General features: G+C 38.7%; 3 protein-coding genes across 7 annotated transcripts in view; all 3 read right to left on the bottom strand.

Annotated features, from left to right (window-relative positions):
* Positions 1-2499: 2499 nt before the first annotated feature.
* LOC106091916 (large ribosomal subunit protein bL33m) lies at positions 2500-9775 on the bottom strand. 2 transcript variants are annotated; one of them, XR_001222065.2, is made up of 4 exons: positions 9652-9775; positions 9467-9570; positions 5754-5860; positions 2500-2575 (listed from the first exon to the last, which is right to left on the bottom strand). XR_001222065.2 is itself a non-coding variant. In XM_013258619.2 (3 exons), the coding sequence occupies exons 1-3, from the start codon at positions 9690-9692 to the stop codon at positions 5811-5813; spliced, it is 195 nt and encodes a 64-aa protein (XP_013114073.1). In that variant the 5' UTR covers positions 9693-9775; the 3' UTR covers positions 5751-5810. The 2 variants fall into 2 exon arrangements, 1 of the variants encoding a protein (XP_013114073.1); XM_013258619.2 differs by lacking the exon at positions 2500-2575 and having other exon boundaries at positions 5751-5860.
* A 746-nt stretch (positions 9776-10521) lies between these two features.
* On the bottom strand, positions 10522-13097 carry LOC106091915 (bifunctional lysine-specific demethylase and histidyl-hydroxylase NO66). Its single transcript, XM_013258618.2, has 3 exons — positions 11868-13097; positions 11455-11813; positions 10522-11396 (listed from the first exon to the last, which is right to left on the bottom strand). Exons 1-3 carry the CDS (start codon positions 12925-12927, stop codon positions 10632-10634), a joined length of 2184 nt encoding a protein of 727 aa, XP_013114072.2. The 5' UTR covers positions 12928-13097; the 3' UTR covers positions 10522-10631.
* Positions 13098-14431: 1334 nt separating this feature from the next.
* Positions 14432-23247, bottom strand: part of LOC106091917 (probable multidrug resistance-associated protein lethal(2)03659) — a 32427-nt gene continuing 23611 nt past the window's right edge. For all 4 annotated transcript variants that reach the window (XM_059366933.1, XM_059366932.1, XM_059366936.1 and 1 more), the window contains 11 exons: positions 18941-19133; positions 18740-18871; positions 18364-18661; positions 17396-18295; positions 16671-17330; positions 16323-16610; positions 15908-16262; positions 15612-15845; positions 14999-15540; positions 14771-14928; positions 14432-14702 (listed from right to left, as the gene is read on the bottom strand). In XM_059366933.1, the coding sequence (XP_059222916.1) occupies positions 14447-14702; positions 14771-14928; positions 14999-15540; positions 15612-15845; positions 15908-16262; positions 16323-16610; positions 16671-17330; positions 17396-18295; positions 18364-18661; positions 18740-18871; positions 18941-19125 (4008 nt within the window). In that variant the 5' untranslated portion in view covers positions 19126-19133 and the 3' untranslated portion in view covers positions 14432-14446. The remainder of the gene's footprint in view (positions 14703-14770; positions 14929-14998; positions 15541-15611; positions 15846-15907; positions 16263-16322; positions 16611-16670; positions 17331-17395; positions 18296-18363; positions 18662-18739; positions 18872-18940; positions 19134-23247) is intronic.

The raw sequence follows: 23247 nt of genomic DNA on the forward strand, positions 1-23247 counted from the left end.
AAGATAATTAGATTTTTTTCCTGATTCCTGCAAAAGCTTTAATTCGATTAAGTTAACTTCATTAAAGGTAAAAAGCTTTTCGTAACAGCAATTGAAATGTGTGTGTGTGTGTGTGTGTGTTTTAAATACCAAGGATAGCTACATTGAAAAGATGGCAAGACCTGGTTTAGTGTATTGAAGGCTGCTTAGGGGTTAAGGTGGTTTAAGGGTAATGGCTTGGCTGTTGAAGTCAACCAATTTTACAAGTTTTACCATATAATGGAAGGGACAGAGTATGAAACATTGGTATTGGGAATAAGATACATGAGATTAAAGACAAGATAGTCTCTCAATAATCATATGAGATTCTAAACGTATAGATTATGTCAGGTTAAAGCGGTACTCAGCATTCAGACTACACAGAAAAAATATATAAAAAAAATTTAAATGGAAATAAAATCGTTTTCAGTTAAAAAATTTTTTTAATAATTATTTTTTAATTTAATATGATTTTTTTAATTACAGTCCCTGTTAAAATTTCCGCCATTTTCAATTAAAAAATTAATTGATTAAGCGCAATTTTTGTCCGATTTGGCTGAAATTTTGCGTCTGGTGTTCTGTTATGACTTCCAACAACTGTGCCAAGTACAGTCCGAATCGGTCTATAACTTGATATAGCTCCCATATAAACCGATCTCCCGATTTGACTTCTTGAGCCCTTACAAGCCGCAATTTCTGTCCGATTTGGCTGAAATTTTGTGTGTAGTGTTCTGTTATGACTTCCAACAACTGTGCCAAGTATAGTCCGATTCGGACTATAGCTCCCATATAACCCATATGATATAGCTCCCATATAAACCGATCTTCCGATTTGTCTTTTTGATTTGCAATTCTTTTCGATTTGGCTGAAATTGAGCATGTTGTGTTTTTATGACTTTCAACAACTGTGCCAAGTACGGTCCATATCGGTCTATAACTTGATATAGATCCCACATAAACCGATCTCTCGATTTGACTTCTTGAGCTTCTATTTTTGTCCGATTTGGCTGAAATTTTGCATGCGATGCTAAATACAGTCCAAACTGTGCCAAATACAGTCCAAATCAGTCTTTAACCTGATATAGCTCCCATGTTAACCGGTCTCTCGATCATCCTTGTTCGGTTCCTAGAAGCTTTAGTTTTTGCTGGTTTGACAGGAGTTCGGTATGTAGAATAAAAGTATGCCCTTCAACTAAATTTATTTAGTTTAAATTGAGCAGAACCGCCACCATGGAGGTATGTTCCTAAGATTCGGCACGGCCGAATTTAGCACGCTTTTACTTGTTACTTCTTTTATCTTCCACCAAAGGATAATCTGTCTGTCCAAAAGCATGCTAACTCTCGAACAAGGAAAGCCAACTTTTCGACATGTTTCATAGATACTTCTCATTGATGTGGCTATGTTGGGGCCGTCAATGGGCCAAATCGGTCTTCGCTTAGATATAGATGCTATATAAACCGATCTCCCGATTAGACTTCTTGAGCCCATAGAGAGATCAATTTTAGCCCGATTAGGCCGCAATTTTACACCATGTGCCCCTTACAGCTTTGCCATATGTCAACAGGATTTTTCTCCCTTCAGAGAACGCCTAGAGACTTAATCAAGCCCTTTTTGGAATCATTTCCTTTCAAATGATGAATCTTGAATAAAACGTTCAAAATATTCAAAAAAAAATAATGGAGGATGATTCGAGATAAAGATAAAAAATAAAACAGCTAAAGATTTGGCAAACAAATCGGGTGACAATAGTTAGTAGTTTTGGCAGTTAATGTTCGTGGGGTTTATTCACTTCTGGTTTTTGGCAAATATATCCTGACATCAAGCTATTAAACTCTAAATTTTTAAACATAGATTCCGGAATATAGTTGTTGTCAAGCAGTAAAGCTTTTACGGAGTCGGTGCCAAAACTGAAAATATTCATAAATTGTAACTGTACAGTTGAAAGTCGAAATGTGTACTGTGCATGCTCGTCTTTATCGCCGTTTGCACCTAACATCCTTCTGTGTTTTTAATCCTGGTACTGATGCTGAAGGCCTAATTTAAAATGCCACGAAATTTTTTAATTTATTTACTTTGTTAAGCTTTTGTGGACATGCAATTAGCGATAAGGGAAGATCTTGTTCCGTTTCGACACGTCTAGAGAGCGTTATAATCATTACGAAACGAAATAATTTTAACACATGCAGGTGAATATGTAACACATTTTGATGAGGATGAAGTAAGGCATTCCAGTATTCATTCAAATAAGGTACTCACATTCAGTTGGGAAGTTTTTAACGCTATGGAAACATTCCTCTTGCTAACGCTGTAGTAAATCCAATTGGTTTCAACAGAACTTTAAATGCAAAAATATCCGCAACAACTTTTTTTTTGTTTTTAATACAAAGATAAAAATAAATGTTTGCTTTTGAAATAAGAACAAAATACAAACAATAATCGAAAAGCAAATTTTGTATAAAAAGACTTAAAATTTCGGTTAAAGTCATATTGGTGGGTTATTAAAATCCATAGACCAAATGTCCTTTAGTAATTAACTTTTAGTGGGATATTTAAGTTCTGTAAATAGACGAAGATAGAATAGGGGCGAATCGTTTCTGTACCCACCATCATAGGGTATACTAATCTAGTCGTTTCGTTTGTTACACCTCGTAATATTGATCTCCGAAAATATCATCTCGACATTCTGAGTTGATCTAGCCATGTCCGTCTGTCTGTCGAAATCACGATAGCGGTCGAATGCGTTAAGCTAGCCGTTAAAATTTTCCACTGATACTTCTTATTGATGTAGGTCGTTGGGGATTGCAAATGGGCCAAATCGTTTGATACTTAGATATAGCTCTCATTTAAAGTGGTCCTTCGACTTGACTTCTTGAGCCCCTACAAACCGCAATTTTTATTCGATTTGGATCAAAATTTGCACGGAGTTTTCTGTTCGAACTTCTTACAAAAGTGCCAAGTATGGTTCAAATCGGTCTATGGCCTGATATAGCTTCCATATAAATCGATCTTCCGATTTGACATCGTGACCCCTGGAAGCCGCAATTTTTGTCCGATTTGGCTAAAATTTTGCACGTAGCCGTACGAAGTACCCTTCAAATCGGTTCATAACCCGATATAGCTCCCATACAAACCAATATCTCGATTATCCTTGTTCGGTTCCCAGAAGCTTTTGTTTTTGCTGGTTTGGCAGAAAAGTGGTTCATCCCAAGATTCGGCCAGACCGAACTTAGCATGTTTCAACTTGTTCTGATTTGTTTGTTTCAAAAGAAAATCAAAACGGTCTATAACCTGACATATCTCCCATATAAACAGATATCTCAATTATCCTTGTTCGTTTCCCAGAAGCTTTAATTTTGGCTTGGTTTGATAGAAAATAGGCACATCCCAAGATTCGGCCACACCGAACTTTGCATATTTTAACTTGTTCTTATTTGTTTGTTTCAAAAGAAAATCAAAACGGTCTATAACCTGACATATCTCCCATATAAACAGATATCTCAATTATCCTTGTTCGTTTCCCAGAAGCTTTAATTTTGGCTTGGTTTGATAGAAAATAGGCACATCCCAAGATTCGGCCACACCGAACTTTGCATATTTTAACTTGTTCTTATTTGTTTGTTTCAAAAGAAAATCCTATTTTAGCGATCACCACCTTTTCGTAGGCTCAGATCAGACTCAGAATTGCGGCTATAATGATGGGGAAAACCATAAAAAATTTAACCCATTAACGCGTGACTCTCGATTGCCTTCTCAGATTTTGATGAAATTTCATATATTCATTATTGACATATTGACGTGGCAAAAGAAATTTAATTTGTTTATTAAATGTTTCTTTTTATTTCCTAAGCCACTTTGTTTGACCCATTTCCAATCCCCAACAACCTACACCAATATTAAGTATCAGTGCAAAATTTCAAGCGATTAGCTTTACGCCTTCGACCGCTATCGTGATTTCGACAGACGGACGGATGGACATGGCTAGTTCTACTCAGAATGTCGAGACAATCAAGAATATATGTATACTTTATGGGGTCCTAGATCAATATTTCGAGGTGTTAGAAATGAAATGACTACATTAGTATGCCCCCATCCCATGGTGGTGAATAAAAAAATAAATTTAGGGCGACAAGCCTATTACTTTTGACAGCACTCATTGAAATGTCATTTTTAAAAACTTGGCACGTAGTGCAGGGCGTATTAGCAATATGGCAAGTTCATTAATCATACGGCACCTCTTTTTTTGTTTAACCTTTTAACTCCTGAACCTCGATTACCTTGTCCGATTTTGATGAAATTTCATATACTCACTCATTATGTAGAGCATTTATATTGATGTAGTAATTTTTTAAAATTTGTTTAAAAATTTTTTGTAAAAAATATGTTTAAAAAATTTTAAAATTTTGAAATGAATTAAAAAAAATATATCCCAAACTAAAAAAAAATATATATATATATATATTAGCTAAGTCGCTTTGTTTTTACAACAACACAAATCATTTTCTTAATATTTAATGAGCATTTATTGAAGAAAAACTAATTGCTCATTAAAAATTAAGAAAATGATTTTTTAAAACTGTAGGAGCCACAATTTTTGTCCGATCTTTACCAAATTCAGCATGAGATGTATCGTGTGACGTGTTAATACGTGTGCGAAATTAAAATCGGTTCAGATTTAGATATAAATCCTATATATAACTTTCATCCGATTTGGCCTATTAAGGCTGTAGAAGGCACACTTTTGGTCCGATCGTTACCGAATTCGGCACGAAGTGCTTTTTGTGACGTCCCAATATGTGCGGAAAATTTCATCAGAATCGGATAAGATTTATATATAGCTTCCATATATATCTTTAATCCAATATGGTCTTTTAAGGCTGTAGAAGGCACAATTTTAGTTTGATCATTACCAAATTTGGCATGAAGAGTTTTTTTTGAAGTCCTAGGATGTATGCAAAATTTCATCAGAATCGGATTAGATTTATATATAGCTCCCATTATATATGGTCCCATTCTTACAAAATTTTGCAGCTGTTTTATTTGACGTCGCACTACATGCAAAAAAGTCATCAAAATCGAACCAGATTTAGGTAAAGTTTCTATATATATATCTTTTATGCGTTTCGACTTTTAAGGCTGTAAAGTCTGACTAGATTTGGAAATAAGTGCTATATATTAAAAGTATTGCGTAGATTCGGTGGTGTAGCATATTAAATAGTCAGCTCCGCCCGACTTTTGCATTGCCTTACTGGTTTCATTCGTTCACTTTACGCCAATCCAAATTCCATTAGGATACCTCATTCCTAACTCGAGATAGAATTTTTCTAAGACAGCTCTATTTTTGGGTATTTATCTACCTGTTCGTCATTAACGGGTGAATAAAAAAATATGTTAAAAAATTTCCACATATTTTGGATATTTCCCATATCGGAAAATGTACATGCATTAGATCACCAATATAAGTCAATCCCATGGCAGCCGGTTGTATGTACCGGATTGACCCGATGAATTCCTTCATCGGCAAGGGCTGCCGCTTCAGTGTACCACACACTGCTACTACAACAACAACAACAACCAATATAAGTCAATTTATTCATTTGAATGTTATATTCCAGACAAGGACAAATTTAAGAAATATAGGCAACCCCGAATTTAAAGGCATTTTTTTAGAGAATTTTCCTGTTTACAAAATGAGAATTTATCTGGCTACAATATGATAAAACCAAAAATGTCATACCTTTTTTTAATTTGTTTTATATTTTCTTGAACTATGAAAACAAAAATGGAAAAATAATTAAGCGCTTCGAATCTTCTTGCGTTCCCGATATACACAATCCTGTTGAACTGCAAATAAAAGGAGAATAACACATGTATTAGATAAAAAATTTAAAATAAATAAATAGCTCACAAAGAATCTTTTTGGGTTTAAATAACAGCGTTTATTAAAATGATATGCTTAATTTGACTAAAGTTTTAACTCATGACAGCGGCTGCCCGCACTGGTAGGCAAAAGAAGTTTCACTTTAGTTTCGCAATGAACAACAAGTAAAAGCGTACTAAGTTCGGCCGAACCGAATCTTGGGAACCCACCACCATGGCTTCTGCTAAAATATGGAAGCTATATCTGGTTATAGACCGATTTGGACCGTACAATGCACAGTTGTTGAGAGTCATAACAGAACACTATGAGCAATTTGAGAGTCATAACAGCCAAATCGGATGAAAATTGAGGCTTCCAGGGGCTCAAGAAGTCAAATCGGGAGATCGGTTAATATGGGAACTATATCAGGTTATAGATCGATTCGGACCGTAGCTGGCATATTTGTTGGAAGTCGTAACAGAACATCGCATGCAAAATTTTAGCCAAATCGGGTGAAAATTGAGGCTTCCAGGAGCTCAAGAAGTCAAATTGTGAGATCGGTTTATATGGGAGCTATATCCAAATCTGAACCGATATGACCTATTTGCAATCCCCAACGACCTACATCAATATAAGGTATCTGTGGAAAATTTCAAGCGGCTAGCTTTACGCGTTCGACCGCAATCGTGATATCGACTCAGAATGTCAAGACGATCAAGAATATATATATACTTTATGGGGTCCTAGATCAATATTGCTAGGTGTCCTATGGTGGTGGGTATAAAAACGTCTTAGTGAGTATGATTGTAGACTTAAGTCTTACGTAAACCTCGCCTAGGTAAAGGTATTTCAATCGACTTTCACTGGCTTATTTGGAGCGAATGGCAATAGTCAAATAACATATTTCTTTTCCTTTTGAAAAAATAAGTATCTTTTGATAATTTGTTATACCCTCCACCATAGGAAGAAATTCTAAGCCGGTCTAGCCATGTTCGTCCGTGTGGGGAAGTGTGGAAATCGCGATAACGGTCGCGTACAGCTAGCCGCTGGAAATGTTGCACAGATGCTTCTTATTGATGCAGTACATTAGAGAGTGCAAAAAGGCGATATCGGTTCAGATTTGGATACAAGCTCTCATATAAACCGATCTCTTGCTTTGACTGCTTGAGGCCCTAGAAGCCGCAATTGTTTGTTTCAGCCGATTTGGCTGAAATATTTTTCTTAGCGGTTTATTATGGCATCCAACATTCATGGTTATTTACTTTTAATTGACTAAGACAGAACAACATCCATGGTAAGTATTGTCCAAATCGATCTATAACCTGATATAGCTTCTAAACCGATCTCCCGATTAGTCTTATACGGCCCCTAGAAGCTTCAATTTTTGCATGATTTGGCAGAAATTTGACTTAGGGCACACCTATGACTCTCAACTAAGTTCATTTGAGTAAATTTTTAGCAGAACCTATAGTGGTAGGTTGTCCAGATTCGCCCAGGCCGCACTTAGCACATTTTTATTTGTTTTAATTATTTTTACATCCTCCACCATAGGATGGGGGTATACTAATTCTGTCATTCCGTTTATAACAACTCGAAATATTCGTCCAAGACCGCAAAAATATGTATACTCCTGATCGTTATGATATTTGAAATCAATCTAGCCATGTCCATCCGTCTGTCGTAAACACGTTAACTTTCGAAGGAGTAAAGCTAAGCTCTTTAAAATTTGCATAAATACTTATTATTAGTGTAACTTTGTACAAAGCATGGTGCAAATCGTTTCATAACCTGATATAGCTACCATATAAACCTATCATGGATCTTGACTTCTTGACCATCTTGAGGGCGCAATACTTATCTGAATTGCTAAAATTTTGCACAAGTTGTGTTGCAATAACTAAATCAGTCCATAATCTGAAATATGTTAGGTTAGGTTAGGTTGAAAAGATCCGCCCCATGCCACTATGGATATACACCTAAGCCAGTAATCGGCTTGTTGTGCGCTCTAAAAACTATAAAGTAACCTCTAAAAAGAAAATTTTATGTGAGGAATTCCGTGCTACTTACAAAATCCTTTATTCTTTTCAATACCACTCCCCTAAGTTGGTTCATGTCTGCTATTGTGTCTCCACCTAAGTGCCGATATCTGTTAGGCGCGAAAATCTGATATATGTAACTGCCATATAAACGGATCTTCAGATTTGACATCTATGTCTTCCAACAGCCGTTCCAAATACGGTTCAAATAGGTCATTAACTTGATGTAGCTCCCATATAAACCGATCGACCGATTTAACTTACTGAGCCTCTAAAAACGCAATTATTATCAGATTTGGCTGAAATCACAATGATTTCTCCTATAACCTTTAATATATTTGCCAAGTATGGGCTGAACTCGTCTATAACCTGATGTAGCTCCCATAAAAACCGATCTCCCATTTGCACTTCCCGAATTGTCCAATAACCTGATATAGCTCCAACAGTATAGCAGTTCTTTTTGTTGTAGCAGTGTGTTGTACACTGAAGCGCAGCCCTTGCCGATGAAGGACGTACAAGTTGCAATGTGCGTGCCAAGTTGGCCCGCTTCGATCTATAGCATGAGAGAGCATATAAACCTATATCTCGATTTGACTTATTGAGCTCCCACAGGAAGTAATTCTTTTGCAAATACAGTTTCTAGTTCAAAAAGAATCCTTACTAAAAACTTCACAAATGCTATCCATGGTAGAGGGTACATAAGATTAGGCCCGTTATTTTGACAATGTTGTTGTTGTAGTCACATTTTTGTTTATGTGAGCAAGCTCGTTCCGGTCTATCGACCGATCGCCGCGGGAACATGATGGCCATTGGTTATTTAAAGGCGTCAATAACTCGCCTTGTCGTATCGAGCATCATAGGCACTCAGTGTGCCGTTGCCACCCGGCCTCTCACTGAGACTCTTCGCTCGTCACGCTGATTGTCCGCGACTGCGCTTGCAGCTACTCCGTATGGAGCATTCCACTATCCGCAACCTGTGGACAATGAACATCGCACAGATCGAACCTCAAAGCTCTAGCCTGTGTTGTTGTTGTCGCCACATGTCTACATGTAGATGTGGCGATCCTCGTCTAGCTCCTATAGGTGAGCAAGCTCGTTCCGGTCTATTGACCTATCGCCGCAGGTACATGATGGCCAGTATTTAAGCAAGCGCCGTTGCCACCCGACCTCTCACTGAGACTATTTGCTCGATACCGCTGATTGTCCGCGACTACAATTGCAGCTACGCCATATGAAGCATTCCACTATCCGCAACCTGTGGACGCGCCCCATTCCACTACCTGCAATTTTCAATTAACTCTGCGACACTTATTAAAGATTCTGCGATCCCAAATAGCATCAAACATGATTCACATAGCTCCATAGTGTACCGTGTAACTTTTTCTTCTTCCAATCCTAAAACTTCGGCCTTACAAGTCTAAAAGTGCGATTTGACTAAGCTTCTGATTTTATTTCATAACACTTTTAATGGAAATGCAAAAACATGCCAAAGCCGCAATCCTATTAGTGCATAGTAGGTTTGTTAGTAATTTATGCCTACATAATAATACTTACTGTACGGATCAAAGCGTATGCATTCCAATTTATCCGATAATCTGTCGCGAACGGCATTAAATTTGTGGCCACTGACCACACTTTCTACCACAACCATAATACGCCTGCGAATTGAAATAACATTTCGTAAATGAAATACTACATAATTATTATCAAAAATCAATGGCGTAAACACAAATACCTACTTGCTTTTGACTTTTTTCAACAAAATGTTTGTAAGACGCATAGTTTCAGAAGAAAATAGGAAATTACCAAAAATATTGTTGTGCAAGGAGCAAAGATTTTGAGAATTGTACAAATTGAACAGCTGTTTTAGAAAACAGAGCTGTCAATTAAATGTTAACGGCGTCGGCAAGGCGTATTAGGTGGCCGCATCGGCGAATTGCTACAACAAAGCATCTTTCTTGGGAACTTTGGGATATGTCAACATTTGTAAACAGGGCGAATAAAATTCGATTTGCCTCGACATAAAAAATCAGAGCAAGAAGAAAGAAGTTTATTAATTTTTGACTGTCCAGCAAGAAAACGCATTTTTAAAAATGTTTAAAATTCCAATTAGCTCCAGAGGTTTTACCCACAAAACCACCAAGATGGCAGGTTTAAATAGTTTTCATTAGGTTGTTGTAGCTGTAGATAGCTACCAAGTGAATGCTGATGTTGATAGGCGGGATAATTAACGTATGGCTCAAATAGGAAGATTGTGGTAAGAGCTTAATCACCACAATGTGGGGTTGTGTACCCCTTTTTGGCTCTTGAATATCTGAGGGATTTTCAGGTCATTTGAAAATGACGGTTAAGGTTTGTTGGCTACGAGGATGACGTTGTCATCATGATGTGTGGCCGTTCAAAGTGCATATAGTATACTGCCAAAATAAGCCAATGGGCTTGACGTAAACCCCCGAAAGATTAAGTTGGTACTATTCACCAATCCTAGGTAACTTGGTATGTTCAGGGGACTTCTCCTAGATGTGACGGAGCTGCCGTTCCCACTACTCAGTACTGAAAAGCCATTGTATTGTCAGGACTTTGGTCTTGCGCTGGATACATGCAAGATATATAAGAAATTCATCAAGGCGAGGAATTTATTTTCACAAATAAAACAAATGTTATTTCAAACAAAAAAGGAACAAAGTCTTAGAAGCTAATTTTTTTGAACTGGAATAATTTATTTGAATGGTTTCTCCATCATAAGTAAACCACGTTCCCACAGAGCTGTTACTAGATTAATTTTCTGATCATCACTGGGCAAAGGTAATTGGGAAACGCCTATGTAGGCCGGATATGACTTGATTAATACTTCCACACTTGCTGCTTCCATAGCTTCTATTTCTATAAAATTGGGCTCGTACTCGCAGTACTCTTTGGAATTGTCCAAGTAATAATATATCCGAATCTTTTCCTCTTCATCCACCAAACGCATTATGTTTGCCCTTAGTAAACGGACATTAGTGCGCTCATCGATGTCATAATCGCAAACACATTCCCCTCTCTCATTCGTATGATTACGGGAACCAAAAACAGTTCGTGCCTTCTCGTATGGCAAGATCTCTGGAGGCAAAGCCTCGTGTTGGAATTTTTTGGCTACTTGATCAACAGCGGCATCCAGAATATCCATTAAAGGCAACTCTTTAATACTTCTGTGTAAAAGTTGCTTTACTTTCTCCACCAAATTGGCACGGTCTTTTGTATCGTTTTCGCTAAATGCAATACCAGCATTTTGCCAAGTTGTAAGAGGAAGTCCTCTGCGCATATCAACGCTGCCAGATATGGCCTTTTTAAGCATCAATGGAAACATTTTTTCAAACAAATCAGCGTATGATTGTTTCTGGTAAACACTCAGTGTTATATGTAAAGAATGGTAGCCAGGTTCAGTAGATGCCTGATGTATGGTTCCACGAGGGAAATACAAAACATCGCCGGGCTCCAAAACCTAAAGGCACAAAGAAATTTGGTTTTATTTTTCCTATCAAAGATATAGGGAAAATTACCTCCTCTAAAATGGGTTTGCCAATTTCCTTTTGTGTGAAATTTTGCGATGATTCACGTGGTAGTATTTCAGCCGATGTTCGTGGTTTATAAAGCCTCCATCGCTTGCGTCCCTCTATTTGTATAACAAAGGCTTCGATGTCATCGTAGTGAGGAGCAAAACCTTGACTATTTGGTGGCGTTAAATAAGCATTGGCTCCCACCAGGCAGTGAAAGTACTCCTGCATGGTCGTATTCAAAGTATAAAGTTCGGGTAAAAATGTTTGCGGATTCAATAAGCGTATGCTACAGCCTTGACCATAAAAATCCCAGACAACAGGAGGCATAGCACGGCCCTCAGGGTTTAAAGTTTCGCGTATTCCTAAAAGCAGGAGATTAGTATGTGGCACACATATATTAACATGAGATAACTCACCATTTACATAGGAGGTAACATCAAGATTTTTGGTGAACTCGACATGATTTTTAATCAACATCTTGTCGATAGCTTCAAAAGATATTAAATGAGAAAAGTAATTTGATTGTTTGCGCTTAATAAGACAAGCTTTGGCTTCCCAATACTTGTCCATGAATTCATCAACAGATAAGGGATTAAGCAGCCACTGAAAAGCTCGCTTGCCTTCATCTATGCTGCTGACTTTGCCTATGTTATTGGGAGGGGACAAGGGTTCCAGTTTAACATCTGAAGATGTTATGGGAACCTTTTTAGATTCCGATTTGGGTGTTGGGTATTTTTCTTTAAAAGTAGGCAAAGACTTTTTATGTTTGTTTTGTTCTACTTGGAGTTCATCGGACTTAAGGCCCTTTTGCTCTTCGGTCTTCTTCGATTTTTTAACAGAAACTGCTTTGGTAGTTTTATTTTGTAAGGTTGTTTCAGAATTTTTACGTTTTCTTTTGTTTTTACCATTCACTGTGCCATCTGTTTCTGGATCACCTCCCCAAAACCCAGCCCCATTGTTGCCACTATCGTCAATGGTATTTTCATTGGAGCATTCATAAGATTCCAAGTACTCAACACCATTTCCGTCTTCATCACTGTTGAAATCATCATCTGAGCTATTATCTTGATCCTTTTCCATTTGTCTGGCGAGATAGCTTTCAAGCTTTTGTTTCTTGTTCTGTTCCGCTTTGGTCATTTTGTTCGTTGATGCAGCCAACATCTGTTCCTCCATGTTGGATTTATCCCCCTTATGCTTATTTTTCTTCGATTTATTTTTATTTTGGTTGTGTTTTAGCGACTCCTTCATTTGGGCTATCTGTTCTAGTTTGTTTGATTTAACTGATTTTTTTGCTTTTTGGCTTTCATTGTGTTTTCTTGCCACTGCATCAGCTGCCGCCTGTGTGTTTCTTTTCCCATTGCTAACGCCATTAGCTGACCTTTCCTTGGACTGCTTTTTAGACTTCTTTTTGGACTCTGACAGCAATCTTGTCGCCTGAAAAGCCCCAAAGGCAGAGACCGGCTCATTTTCAGACATTTTTTGACAGTATCTACAATTCTTGCTGTTAAATATAGTATGGTCAGGGAATCGCTCCAATTTGCAACGAAATGTGCGAATTAATTAAATGTACAAGATTGCAAAATTGTAATTGTTGTGATAAGGGTATCTAAATAGCTAAAACTACACGTGCGAGAATGTAAACAGTAGTCAGCAGTAAATGACGTCTGTCAAAGTAGGCCTTGATTTTTATCTATGAAGGGGTGTTCATACTTTAGGATTCATTGGCAAATTGTTATTTACTCACGTAAACGTAGTAGAAATATAGATTTAAAAAGGTGGTCTCACGCGATTAGCTGTTAGCGGGCACACGAGGCAACAGCGGGAGACGTTGCCGTTGCCTAGCGTTCGAAGCCATCGATACAATTTCCAATAAATGCACAGAATCATGCGCACCATGGAAGTGATGTAATTGTCGCAAAAAAAGTCTGTCATTACACGAAAACACATGCATTGGTAAAGTACAGCTAATAGATGGAGTTATCGAGTGTGGTTCATGCGTTAATTGTACCATAGAGGAGTTTTCGCAAGAAATACGATTCAAATACATCATAGCAACGCAAGGCCCTTGAAGCCATCACACCTAATATGGTTGAAAAGTCTTCTAACCAAAGACGTGTGTTTCCATCTCTGGCTTTCCTTTTCCATATGCAAAGAAAATCTCCGATCATTGAGCTCGACTCAAAAGAGAAACAAACGAAATGTCGATCAGCTTGATGACAAGATGGCGGATTGCACCATATGATTTGTGAGTGTTGTACAATTGTTTCGCCATGAGAACGTATCAGCTTTTTGTCTACGTTCGATTTTCGCGACATATTTAGGCTGGGTTTCTCACTGTCTATAAATTTTTCACTACCTATTTTTGTAACAACTATACTTTAGAGCTGCAATGTAACTCAATTTCATTTGTATGCACATTTCCTTTCCGGAAAACCCAACGGCCTTATTCACAAAACTTTATGAAGTCTTAAAATAGGTTTACTAAAAGTTCTTAAAGGAAATCGGTCAAATAACCCTATTTCAAATTTGCAAGTTTTTTGAATGTGGCTGTAAATGTCTACATGATAGCAAATCATTATTTTGAATTTGAATCATAACAAAACAAATATTAAAAAAAAACGTGCGATATTAATCATATTTATCGATAGCAAATATTCTGAAAGATTAAAACAATTTGCTCCTGAAAGTATGCTTTACAATTCAAAACTTCGTTAGGTTTTGTGAATAGCGGTATTAAAATCTTTGAAATGTGTAAGTAGTTGCCATCTCCAAAATAAAATGTCGCTATCGCAAACTGTACATAGTATCACACCTTGGCCTTAGTTTGAAATTGTACATATTTTAGCTAAACATAAAAACACATAATTTTTTTTACTTTTTTGCCAACATATTTTATTTTAATTGGCGTTTTCGGATCAGTAATCCGAATCCGATATTGCATATAATATCGTTAATGTAAGTAAATTTGGAAAACTGATGCGAAATTGTCATGTTTTTAAGATTTCTTATAGGCTTCCTCTGCGATTTGGTATAATACTGCAGATCCATCACCAGTAGCATTAACCATTTGACGCAAAAAGCCTCTGGGATTTTGCAAAAGTACATAGGGAACATCATACTCCATTGGCTTGCCAGCATCTAATACTAGTATACGGTCAGAGTCCATAACCGTCTTCAAGCGATGGGCAATGGTTAGAACAGTGCATGTTTTGAAATGGGTGCGAATTGTTTTTTGAATTTCTGAATCAGTGCTAAAGAAAAATTTAGAGGAGAATTAATGGATTGGAGTCCCAACCTTTTTCTTGTCTTGTTAACCTACGTTTCATCAACATTGGCAGTGGCTTCATCTAAGACTAGAATCTTATTTTCACGCAAAATGGCACGGGCTAAGCAGAGCAGCTGGCGTTGTCCAATACTCAGGTTACTGCCAGATTCGGCTACCTCAGAGTCAAGAGCTAAGGTTGCGCCGAGGCCAACCTTAAAGAGAGAAATGTGAAATATATATTTTTTTTTGATATTCTAACGGGTTTGCATTGTGTGTTCTCACTTTGTATAAAGCTTCCGACAGTTTGCTGTCGTCATTTCCTTGCTGCTGGAATGGATCCAAATTGTATCTTATGGTTCCTTTAAATAACACCGGCTCCTGAGGTATCACCGCAATGCTGGAGCGTAATTGGTGCAAATCAATGTCGGCACAATCTTGACCATCTATTTTGATTTGTCCTTGGACATCATATAATCTAAACAGTGAGGATAACATTGAGGTCTTTCCAGCGCCTGTACGTCCCACTATGCCTACTTTCGAACCAGACTCTACCTCAAAGTTCAAGTTTTGTAAAACCTTTTTTCCATTTTCTTTGTGTCGATATGAGACATTGCGATATTCGATTTTGCCAGATTGTGGCCAGTTATGGGGCTTAAGTTTGTTTTCATTCTTTTCGACTTGCTCCAGTTTAGTGTAGGCCAAAATTCGCTCAACGCTAGTCATTTGCTGGAAAGATTCGCCCAACTGGCGTAGACCATATTGTACCATGCCGGTTAACATCATAGCCTGGGTAATGGCAAGACCAACATTGCCGCTGTAGGTTCCTGAAAAAAAAAACGGGCGAGAGAAAGATTGAAATATTATAACCTCCTATAGCGAAGTAAACCTTTCTCACCGTTGTTAAAAATAATGAAAGAGAACGTCACGAAATTCAAGAGTATGCAAACGTTGGCACAATCCAACCACAAGCCCAATGCTGTGTTAGAAGTGAGAGTCAGGTGATAGGCTGCACTGTGAAGGTCCTGCAGTCTGTCGAATTCTTCGACCATGCTATTTTCTAAATTGCGTGACCTTATGGTAGCCAAGCCCCGTAGGCAAGATGATACGTGCGAAAAGACTGGACTGCGTCCTGAAAATTTTGTTTAGACACATTGAATAAAAAAGAAAACATCAACTAATTGGCCACCTTACTTATTCCCTCCAAACGCTTAAGATCTTGAGACGCTCTCAGGTAAAGTTTAATGATGAAATAGTCAATCAGTGCCACAAGGAACACAGCTGCCAGAAGCAAGGGATTCATAATACATATAACCACCAAAACACCCAACATTACTAGGGCCAAATGCGTGAATTCCGACATAAATCTGGGCAAGCTCTCATCCATGGCACCCATGTCTTTAGAGAAGCGATTCAAGATACGACCCGAGGGATTTTCGTCAAAGAAACTCATGGTTGCCTTCAGAATGCAAGAGAACATTCGTTCGTGAAGTACTTTGGAGGCGTGCATGCATGTTTTCAGGAAGAGATAGCAACGAAGTATGATCATCTGTAAGTAGATGGCAAATGAGCATACAATGGAGGATATCAATAATGCTCTCCAACTTACAATAACTACAGCTGCTATGAGGGCAGTGTAGATAATGAGACACGTGTCCTCGGAAATGGCGATTGTCTGATTCAAAAGATCCATGAAGACTATTTTCGTATACACGTTGACAAAGTAATCCGCACCACTACAAATCACCTGCGATATCAACAGTATGAAGGCAATGAACAGCAAACCAGCAACGCTATTGCCTGCATGAAAATATTCCCACCAGATTGCGGCCTTAACAGTTCCTTTACCCTGATCTTCGGCCACCAATTTATTGTCATCGGAGTCGTTTGCAGGAAGCTATCAATTGAAGTGGAATATTTGAAAGACTTGAAAATGAGTTCGAATTGCTCTACTTACCAATTTGTGGAAGCCGTTTTCCTTCTCCTCTGACACGCCATTGGCAAGCAGTTGGTTGTCAGTTTCATTAATTTGATTTACCTCGCCTTCCAAAGGACTACTGTTTGCCAAATCCAAAACCTGATCCGAAAGATATTCTCGCATATTTTCCCAATTGCCCGCGGCTGTGATCTTGCCCTCCTGAACCAAAATGATTTGATCTACGTACTTTAAGTACTGCATCTGGTGTGTTATCAAAACTCTGGTTTTGCCTTGCAGCAACCTGGTATTTGGACCAATAACGTTGTTGAACAGTTCTCGTCCAACACGAGCATCCACCGCACTTAAGGGATCGTCGAATAGGTATACGGAGGCATTTTCATTGTAAACAGCTCGTGCTAGATTTACCCTCGCCTTTTGACCGCCCGATAATGAGGCACCACCTTCTCCCACCAAGGTTTTGTCTCCGTGACGCAGTTGCTTAAAATCGGCTAGCAGCTCACAACTTTCGATGACGCTTTGGTAACGATCAGCATCTTCTCTTTGTCCAAATACAATATTCGATTTTACAGATGTCGGAAATAGCCAGGCATCTTGCGAAGCATAAGAAATTGGACCGTCTACTTTGACGCTGCCGCTTTGGTGCTCAAGTTCATCTAAAATCACATGGAATATGGAGCTCTGAAAAGAAAAAAAAAATGACAGTAAGTTTGCTTTGCACAATCAAACGTGCATTGGTTCAGTACCTTGCCAGCTCCAACTGGTCCCACAATTGCACATAATGTTCCATGAGGTATCACCAAGCTGATATTCTGCAGCGTCGCTTTAGGAGTCTTTGCAAGAGGTATCAGTTTCTGCATGCTTGGATCTTTTGCAGAGACATTCTCAATGGGTATGGCAGTGTCACTGTTGGCAGTCCAGGATGCTTCGACATCTTCCATTTCAATGGCATTGAAACGAGTTGGTCTTGCACGACCCTCTATCGTTTTCTTATCATGGTAGAGTAAAAACTTTTCAATACGATTCAAAGATGTAAATGCCTCGGCGGCAAAAGAAATTCCCATGGGACAGAAAATACCCGCTACCAGCTGAAAGACGTGATACAAATTGGCAATCGAGAATATCATATCGGCCGTCATAGTAACTCCCATTTGAACGGCGGCAACAATGGTAATGAACAAGGTTATGCGCTCTGGCAATATCATGCTACTCAAGTAGAAGCTCCGCAAATAGGCAGCACGGCGAGTCTCCTGTATCTCCAAACGCCTAGCTTCCTTGATCTTCTTCTCGAATGACTTCTCCCAAGAGTACATCTTAATAACCGGAATGCCGCGAATCAATTCATTCATTTTGCTGATGCGATCATCAGTGCGTATGGCAATGCGTTTGCGCAGCCTGGCGGTCCATTTGCTTAGACTTAACTGCAAGGGAATCGTTTGCAATAAGAGAGCAACAACGCCAATAATAGCGGCATAGCCCATGCGCAGCCAAATCAGATAGCCAATAAGTACAGTTTGGATGGGTAAAATCCACAAGTAGTGGGCAAAAACGAAGCCAATGTCCAAACGATTGACGTCGTTGGATAGAAGGTTGACTATATGACCCGCAGAAATGTCCCCTGCAGATTTCAATGAGAGTTTGGTAGCCTATGGCAAACATGAAGAAAACTTTCACACAAAATATTCGGGGCATTAATGCATTCTGCTCAACTCACTTTTCTAAAAATCAGAGAACAACAAGCAATTCTCATTTTGGCACCCATACGTTTTTGTCTCTGATCTACATGGTGATTCATGAAGCAACCAATCAAAGTGGAGCCCACCAAAAGGCCACCCAAGCAGTAGGTATCATGCCAAAGCCATGACAGCCAGTCCCAAGGGCTCCATGCATCACCATCGAGGGTCGAAACGGCCACATATGTAGTATTTGCAATTCCCACCTCCAAAAGATCGGGCTTATAGGCATTGGGTAATTCCACAAGCAATTGTGCCAAGAACAAGGGAATTAGGGATCTGCAAGTAAATGATTGTTTTTTTTTTTTCAGTTTCACGATGGTCTGAACTTAGTTTCTCATCAGATATGTGACTTACTTTAGCATTATATAGATCAAGCAAATAAAACCATCTGTCACCGCCAAGGGCCAGAAAGTATGCCAAACTGCATTTCGTAGCTTAGGTAGGCGATGTCCGTTTGCAGCTTTGCCTAGCTCTTTAAGCCAATTTCTGTAAATGATGTAAATTTTTGAATTGTACTGCCTAATGCTCTAAACATCGCCAGTGCCGCACACTTACTTTTGTAATTTATCGCCCAACACTTTGGACTCATCATCTGGCAGACACTTGGGTAAATCCTCTTCAGTGAGACCTCTTTTCGAACCTTTGTACAACAACGACATTATCCAGTTGAAAAAGAGCTGAGAAAATATACCCGCGTGCAGGCGGGGATTCTCTTTGGTCGGTATGATGGCGCCGTCCATTTTGAAGACTGCAGGGAAGAGGTGGTAAAATTTATTAAATCACATTATTGGTAAAAATTTATTTCGATTTCGGTTCGTTTAAAACGTCCATAGTGGCATGGTGCGGATTCCGCACCCCCTTTCAACCTAATCTAACCCTACTCCAAAAATAAAATAAACCAAATGACTTAACACGAATTAAAGAAAAATACCCAAGAATGGAGCTGCCTCAGAAATATTCAAGCTCAAATTTAGGTAAACCTAAAGAGGACGAATAAATGAAGGATACCTCACAAATGTAGTCAGCATTGGGAGGGGAAAAACACCGCCGATTTTTTTTCTGATGGTCTCACCACGATTCGAAGGCGTTCAACGTCATAGGCGGACATGCTAACCTCTAACCGCTACAGTGGCCTCCTATGGCCTGAATTCACTTTATCGACTTAAAATCTAATAAGCCCGCCCGCGTCTGCGTTTGACGTAAATTTTACACACGAACGAAATATTTTTGATAACGGCCAATGACACATAGAATTACTTTTTTATACCCTCCACCATAGGATGGAGGTATACAAATTTCGTCATTCTGTTTGTAACTCCTCGAAATATTCGTCTGAGATCCCATATTCTTGATCATCATGACATTTTAAGTCGATTTTAAGCCATGTCCGTCCGTCCGTCTGTCTGTCGAACGTACGCTAATTTTCGAAGGAGTAAAGGTAGCGAGACCATAAGAAAAAATTTTCAGTGGTGGTTTTCCCCTCCTAATGCTGGCAATATTTTTGAGGTACTATGCCATGTAAAACTTCTCTCCAAAGAGGTGTCGCACTGCGGCACGCCGTTCGGACTCGGCTATAAAAGGGAGGCCCCTCATCATTGAGCTTAAACTTGAATCGGACTGCACTCATTGATTTGTGAGAAGTTTGCCCCTGTTCCTTAGTGGAATGTTTATGGGCAAAATTTGCAATTTGCAAAGGTAGCCGCTTGAAATTTTGCACAAATATTTCTTATTATTGTGGGTCGATTGGGATTGTAAATGGGCCATATCGGTTCATGTTTTTAAATAGATGCCATTTAAACCGATCTGGGATCTTGATTTCTTGAGCCTCTAGAGGGCGCACTTCTTATCCGATTTGGCTGAAATTTTGCATAAGATGTTTTGCTATGATTTCCAACAACTGTGCTAAATATGGCTCAAATCGGTCCATAACCTTATATAGCTGTCATATAAATCGATCTGGGCTTCTTGAGTCTCCAGAGGTCGCAATTCTTATCAGATTTGGCTGAAATTTTGCATAAGACGTGTTGTTATGTTTTCCAACAACTGTGCTAAGTATGGTTCAATCCGATTTGCACTTCTAATCCGATTTGGCTGAAATTTTCCATAAGATGTTTTGTTATGATTTCCAACAACTGTGCTTAGTATGGTTCAAATCGGTCCATAACCATATATAGCTGTCATATGAACCGATCTGGGGTCTTGAATTCTTGAACCTCCAGAGGTTGCAATTCTTATCCGATTTGGCTGAAATTTTGTACAACGGCTTCTTTTATGACCTTCACCATACTTGTCAAATATGGTCTGAATCGGTCTATAGCCTGATACAGCTCCCCTATAAAACGATCTCCTTATTTTGCTTCTTGAGCCCCTAAAGGGCGCAATTATTACTCGAATTGGGTGAAATTGTACATAATGTCTTCTAATAGGGTCCCCAGCATTCAAATCAATTATGGTCCAAATCGGACCTTAACTTGATATAGCTCCAATAGCATAGCAATTCTTTCCTTTTGCCCTTTGTTCGCCTAAAAAGAGATACCGGAAAAAGAACTCGCCAAATGCGATCCATGGTCGAGGGTACATAAGATTCGGCCCGGCCGAACTTAGCACACTTTTACTTGTTTTATTTATAAACGTTCTTTTCATGTATCCATCTATAATTTTCAGAAATAAACATATTTTTTAAGCTAGGCATACGTGATTGGTTTTTTATTGCTTTCCATATACACGATTTTCCCTACAATTTCAAGTACAGCGAGAAAATTACTGCATTCCACAAAACGCATGTACACATGCACTATATGGCGATACGACGATTTCGAAGAAATTGCTAAAGTTAGACCAAAACAAAGCCATCGCTCATAAAAAAACACTCAAATGGTCATTATCAATCATGCAGCGATGAAATTGGCAAGTGTTGGTGGGCATTAACACGAGTTGGTTTTATTCATTGATCTTCCATTTCACAGTAAAGTGAATGAATTGTTGGGTGTTATTGTTTATACATACCTAAGAAATGAGCCGGTCGGCTGGCCAAAGATGCCGACAACGCAACTACTTTTAAGATTTTAAAATGACCACAAAAATCCAAGTCCTAGCGATTCCCAGAGAATCGAATGAATTGAAGCGTATGTTTATGCTTAACAAATGAGCCCACTTGATGGAGTAGATACATATCCAAGCAAGAAGTCTTAGATTTTGATGTGTGGCCACAGATATTTGGGAATATATCGACATTTTTTGTAGACCGAAATCAACATCTGACGTTTAACGTTAACCAAAATGTCAAGTACTATCGATCCATATCCTAATATCTATTTGGCATAGACTCCACTATAGGAATCAGACAGCACTCTTTCATATGAGTGTAATATCCCGAATGTTTCAACAAATGGTTCCTATTGCTATAGGCCAGGTTAGAGTCTATGTTCTAAGTAGACTCACTTAAACTCTTTAAGTCCATTGTGATGCTAGAGTTGCGGCAGACCAGGTCTCTGGTGGGAATCGAACCCACGACACTCGCACTGGTAAATTGAGCACGGTCCTATAGACCAAAACGAGCTTACTCATCTTTAGGAGTTCAACCAACATCGCTATCACCACATGCAATGTGTCTACAACAACAACAAATTATACCCTCCACCATAAGATGGGGGTATACCAATTTCGTCATTCTGTTTGTAACACCTCGAAATATGCGTCTAAGACCCCATAAAGTATATATGTATATTCTTGATCGTCATGTCATTTTAAGTCCAATTAGCCTGTCCTCAGTCTGTCGAAAGCTCGCTAACTTTCGAAGGAGTAAGTATTAGGCGCTTGAAATTTTGCACAAATAGTTTTTATTAGCGTAGGTCGGTTGCGATTATTAAGGGGCCAAATCGGTCCATGTTTTGATATAGCTGCCATATAAACCGATCTTGGGTATTGGCTTCTTGAGCCGCTGGAGGGCGCAATTCTCATCCGATTTGGCTGAAATTTTGCATGAGGTGTTTTGTTATGACTCATAACAACTGCGCTAAGTATGGCGCAAATCGGTACATAAACTGATATAGCTGCCATATAAACCGATCTGGGATCTTGATTTCTTGAACCTCTAGGGGGCGCAGTTATTGTCCAATTTGGCTACAATTTTGTACAACGGCTTCTCCCATGACCTTCAACATATTGGGTTGCCCAAAAAGTAATTGCGGATTTATTTATTTCGGTCAACGATGGCTTCAGGGAACGCTACCAAATCGATACTTTCTATACCGATTTTAGTAAAGCATTTGATAAAGACAACCACAACCTTCTGTTAAGAAAAATAGACCTTATTGGTTTCAGTTCTTCTTTACTTAAGTGAATCAGATCATATCTGACTGGACGTACTCGAAGAGTTAAATTTGGTACTGCAGCTTCCAAATCAATTGTTGTCTCCTCAGGTGTTCCACAGGATAGTCATCTTAACCCTGTGCTGTTTTGTTTGTTCATAAACGATTTCCCTTTAAACTTTAAAGCACTCGAAAATTTTGATGTATGCAGATGATGTAAAGATCTTCAGATCAACGATAGACTCTGAAAAACAGTGTTATCTTCAGTAAGACCTTGATACTCTTTACGAATGGTGCAACCAGAACTTTATGGAATTCAATATTCAAGAATAGCCTCTCTTAAAACTTGAAGTAGTCTAAACTTTAAAGACCTTTGATTTCTTCTAGACCAACGCTTAAACTTCCGTCAACACATCTCAATGGTTGTAAACAAAGCACGTGGTGCTCTTGGTTTTATGCAACGCTGGAGTAAAGAACTTAATGATTTCTCTGTGACAAAAAACTTATATACGTCGCTATTCAGAAGTATTCTCGAGTACGGTTCAGTGGTAT

This window comes from Stomoxys calcitrans, chromosome 4 (assembly GCF_963082655.1).
Source record: "Stomoxys calcitrans chromosome 4, idStoCalc2.1, whole genome shotgun sequence".
NCBI lineage: Eukaryota > Metazoa > Arthropoda > Insecta > Diptera > Muscidae > Stomoxys > Stomoxys calcitrans.

Bases quoted from the DNA above. Each gene is read 5' to 3' on its own strand.
- LOC106091916 (XM_013258619.2), bottom strand. From the start codon at position 9,692: ATGCGTCTTACAAACATTTTGTTGAAAAAAGTCAAAAGCAA. The intron at 9,571-9,651 runs GTAGGTATTTGT...TTCAATTCGCAG, and splicing joins TTGAAAAAAGTCAAAAGCAA to GCGTATTATGGTTGTGGTAG. The intron at 5,861-9,466 runs GTAAGTATTATT...TTTTATTTGCAG, and splicing joins CATACGCTTTGATCCGTACA to TTCAACAGGATTGTGTATAT.
- LOC106091915 (XM_013258618.2), bottom strand. From the start codon at position 12,927: ATGTCTGAAAATGAGCCGGTCTCTGCCTTTGGGGCTTTTCAGGCGACA. The intron at 11,814-11,867 runs GTGAGTTATCTC...TCCTGCTTTTAG, and splicing joins TGTTACCTCCTATGTAAATG to GAATACGCGAAACTTTAAAC. The intron at 11,397-11,454 runs GTAATTTTCCCT...TTGTGCCTTTAG, and splicing joins GCAAACCCATTTTAGAGGAG to GTTTTGGAGCCCGGCGATGT.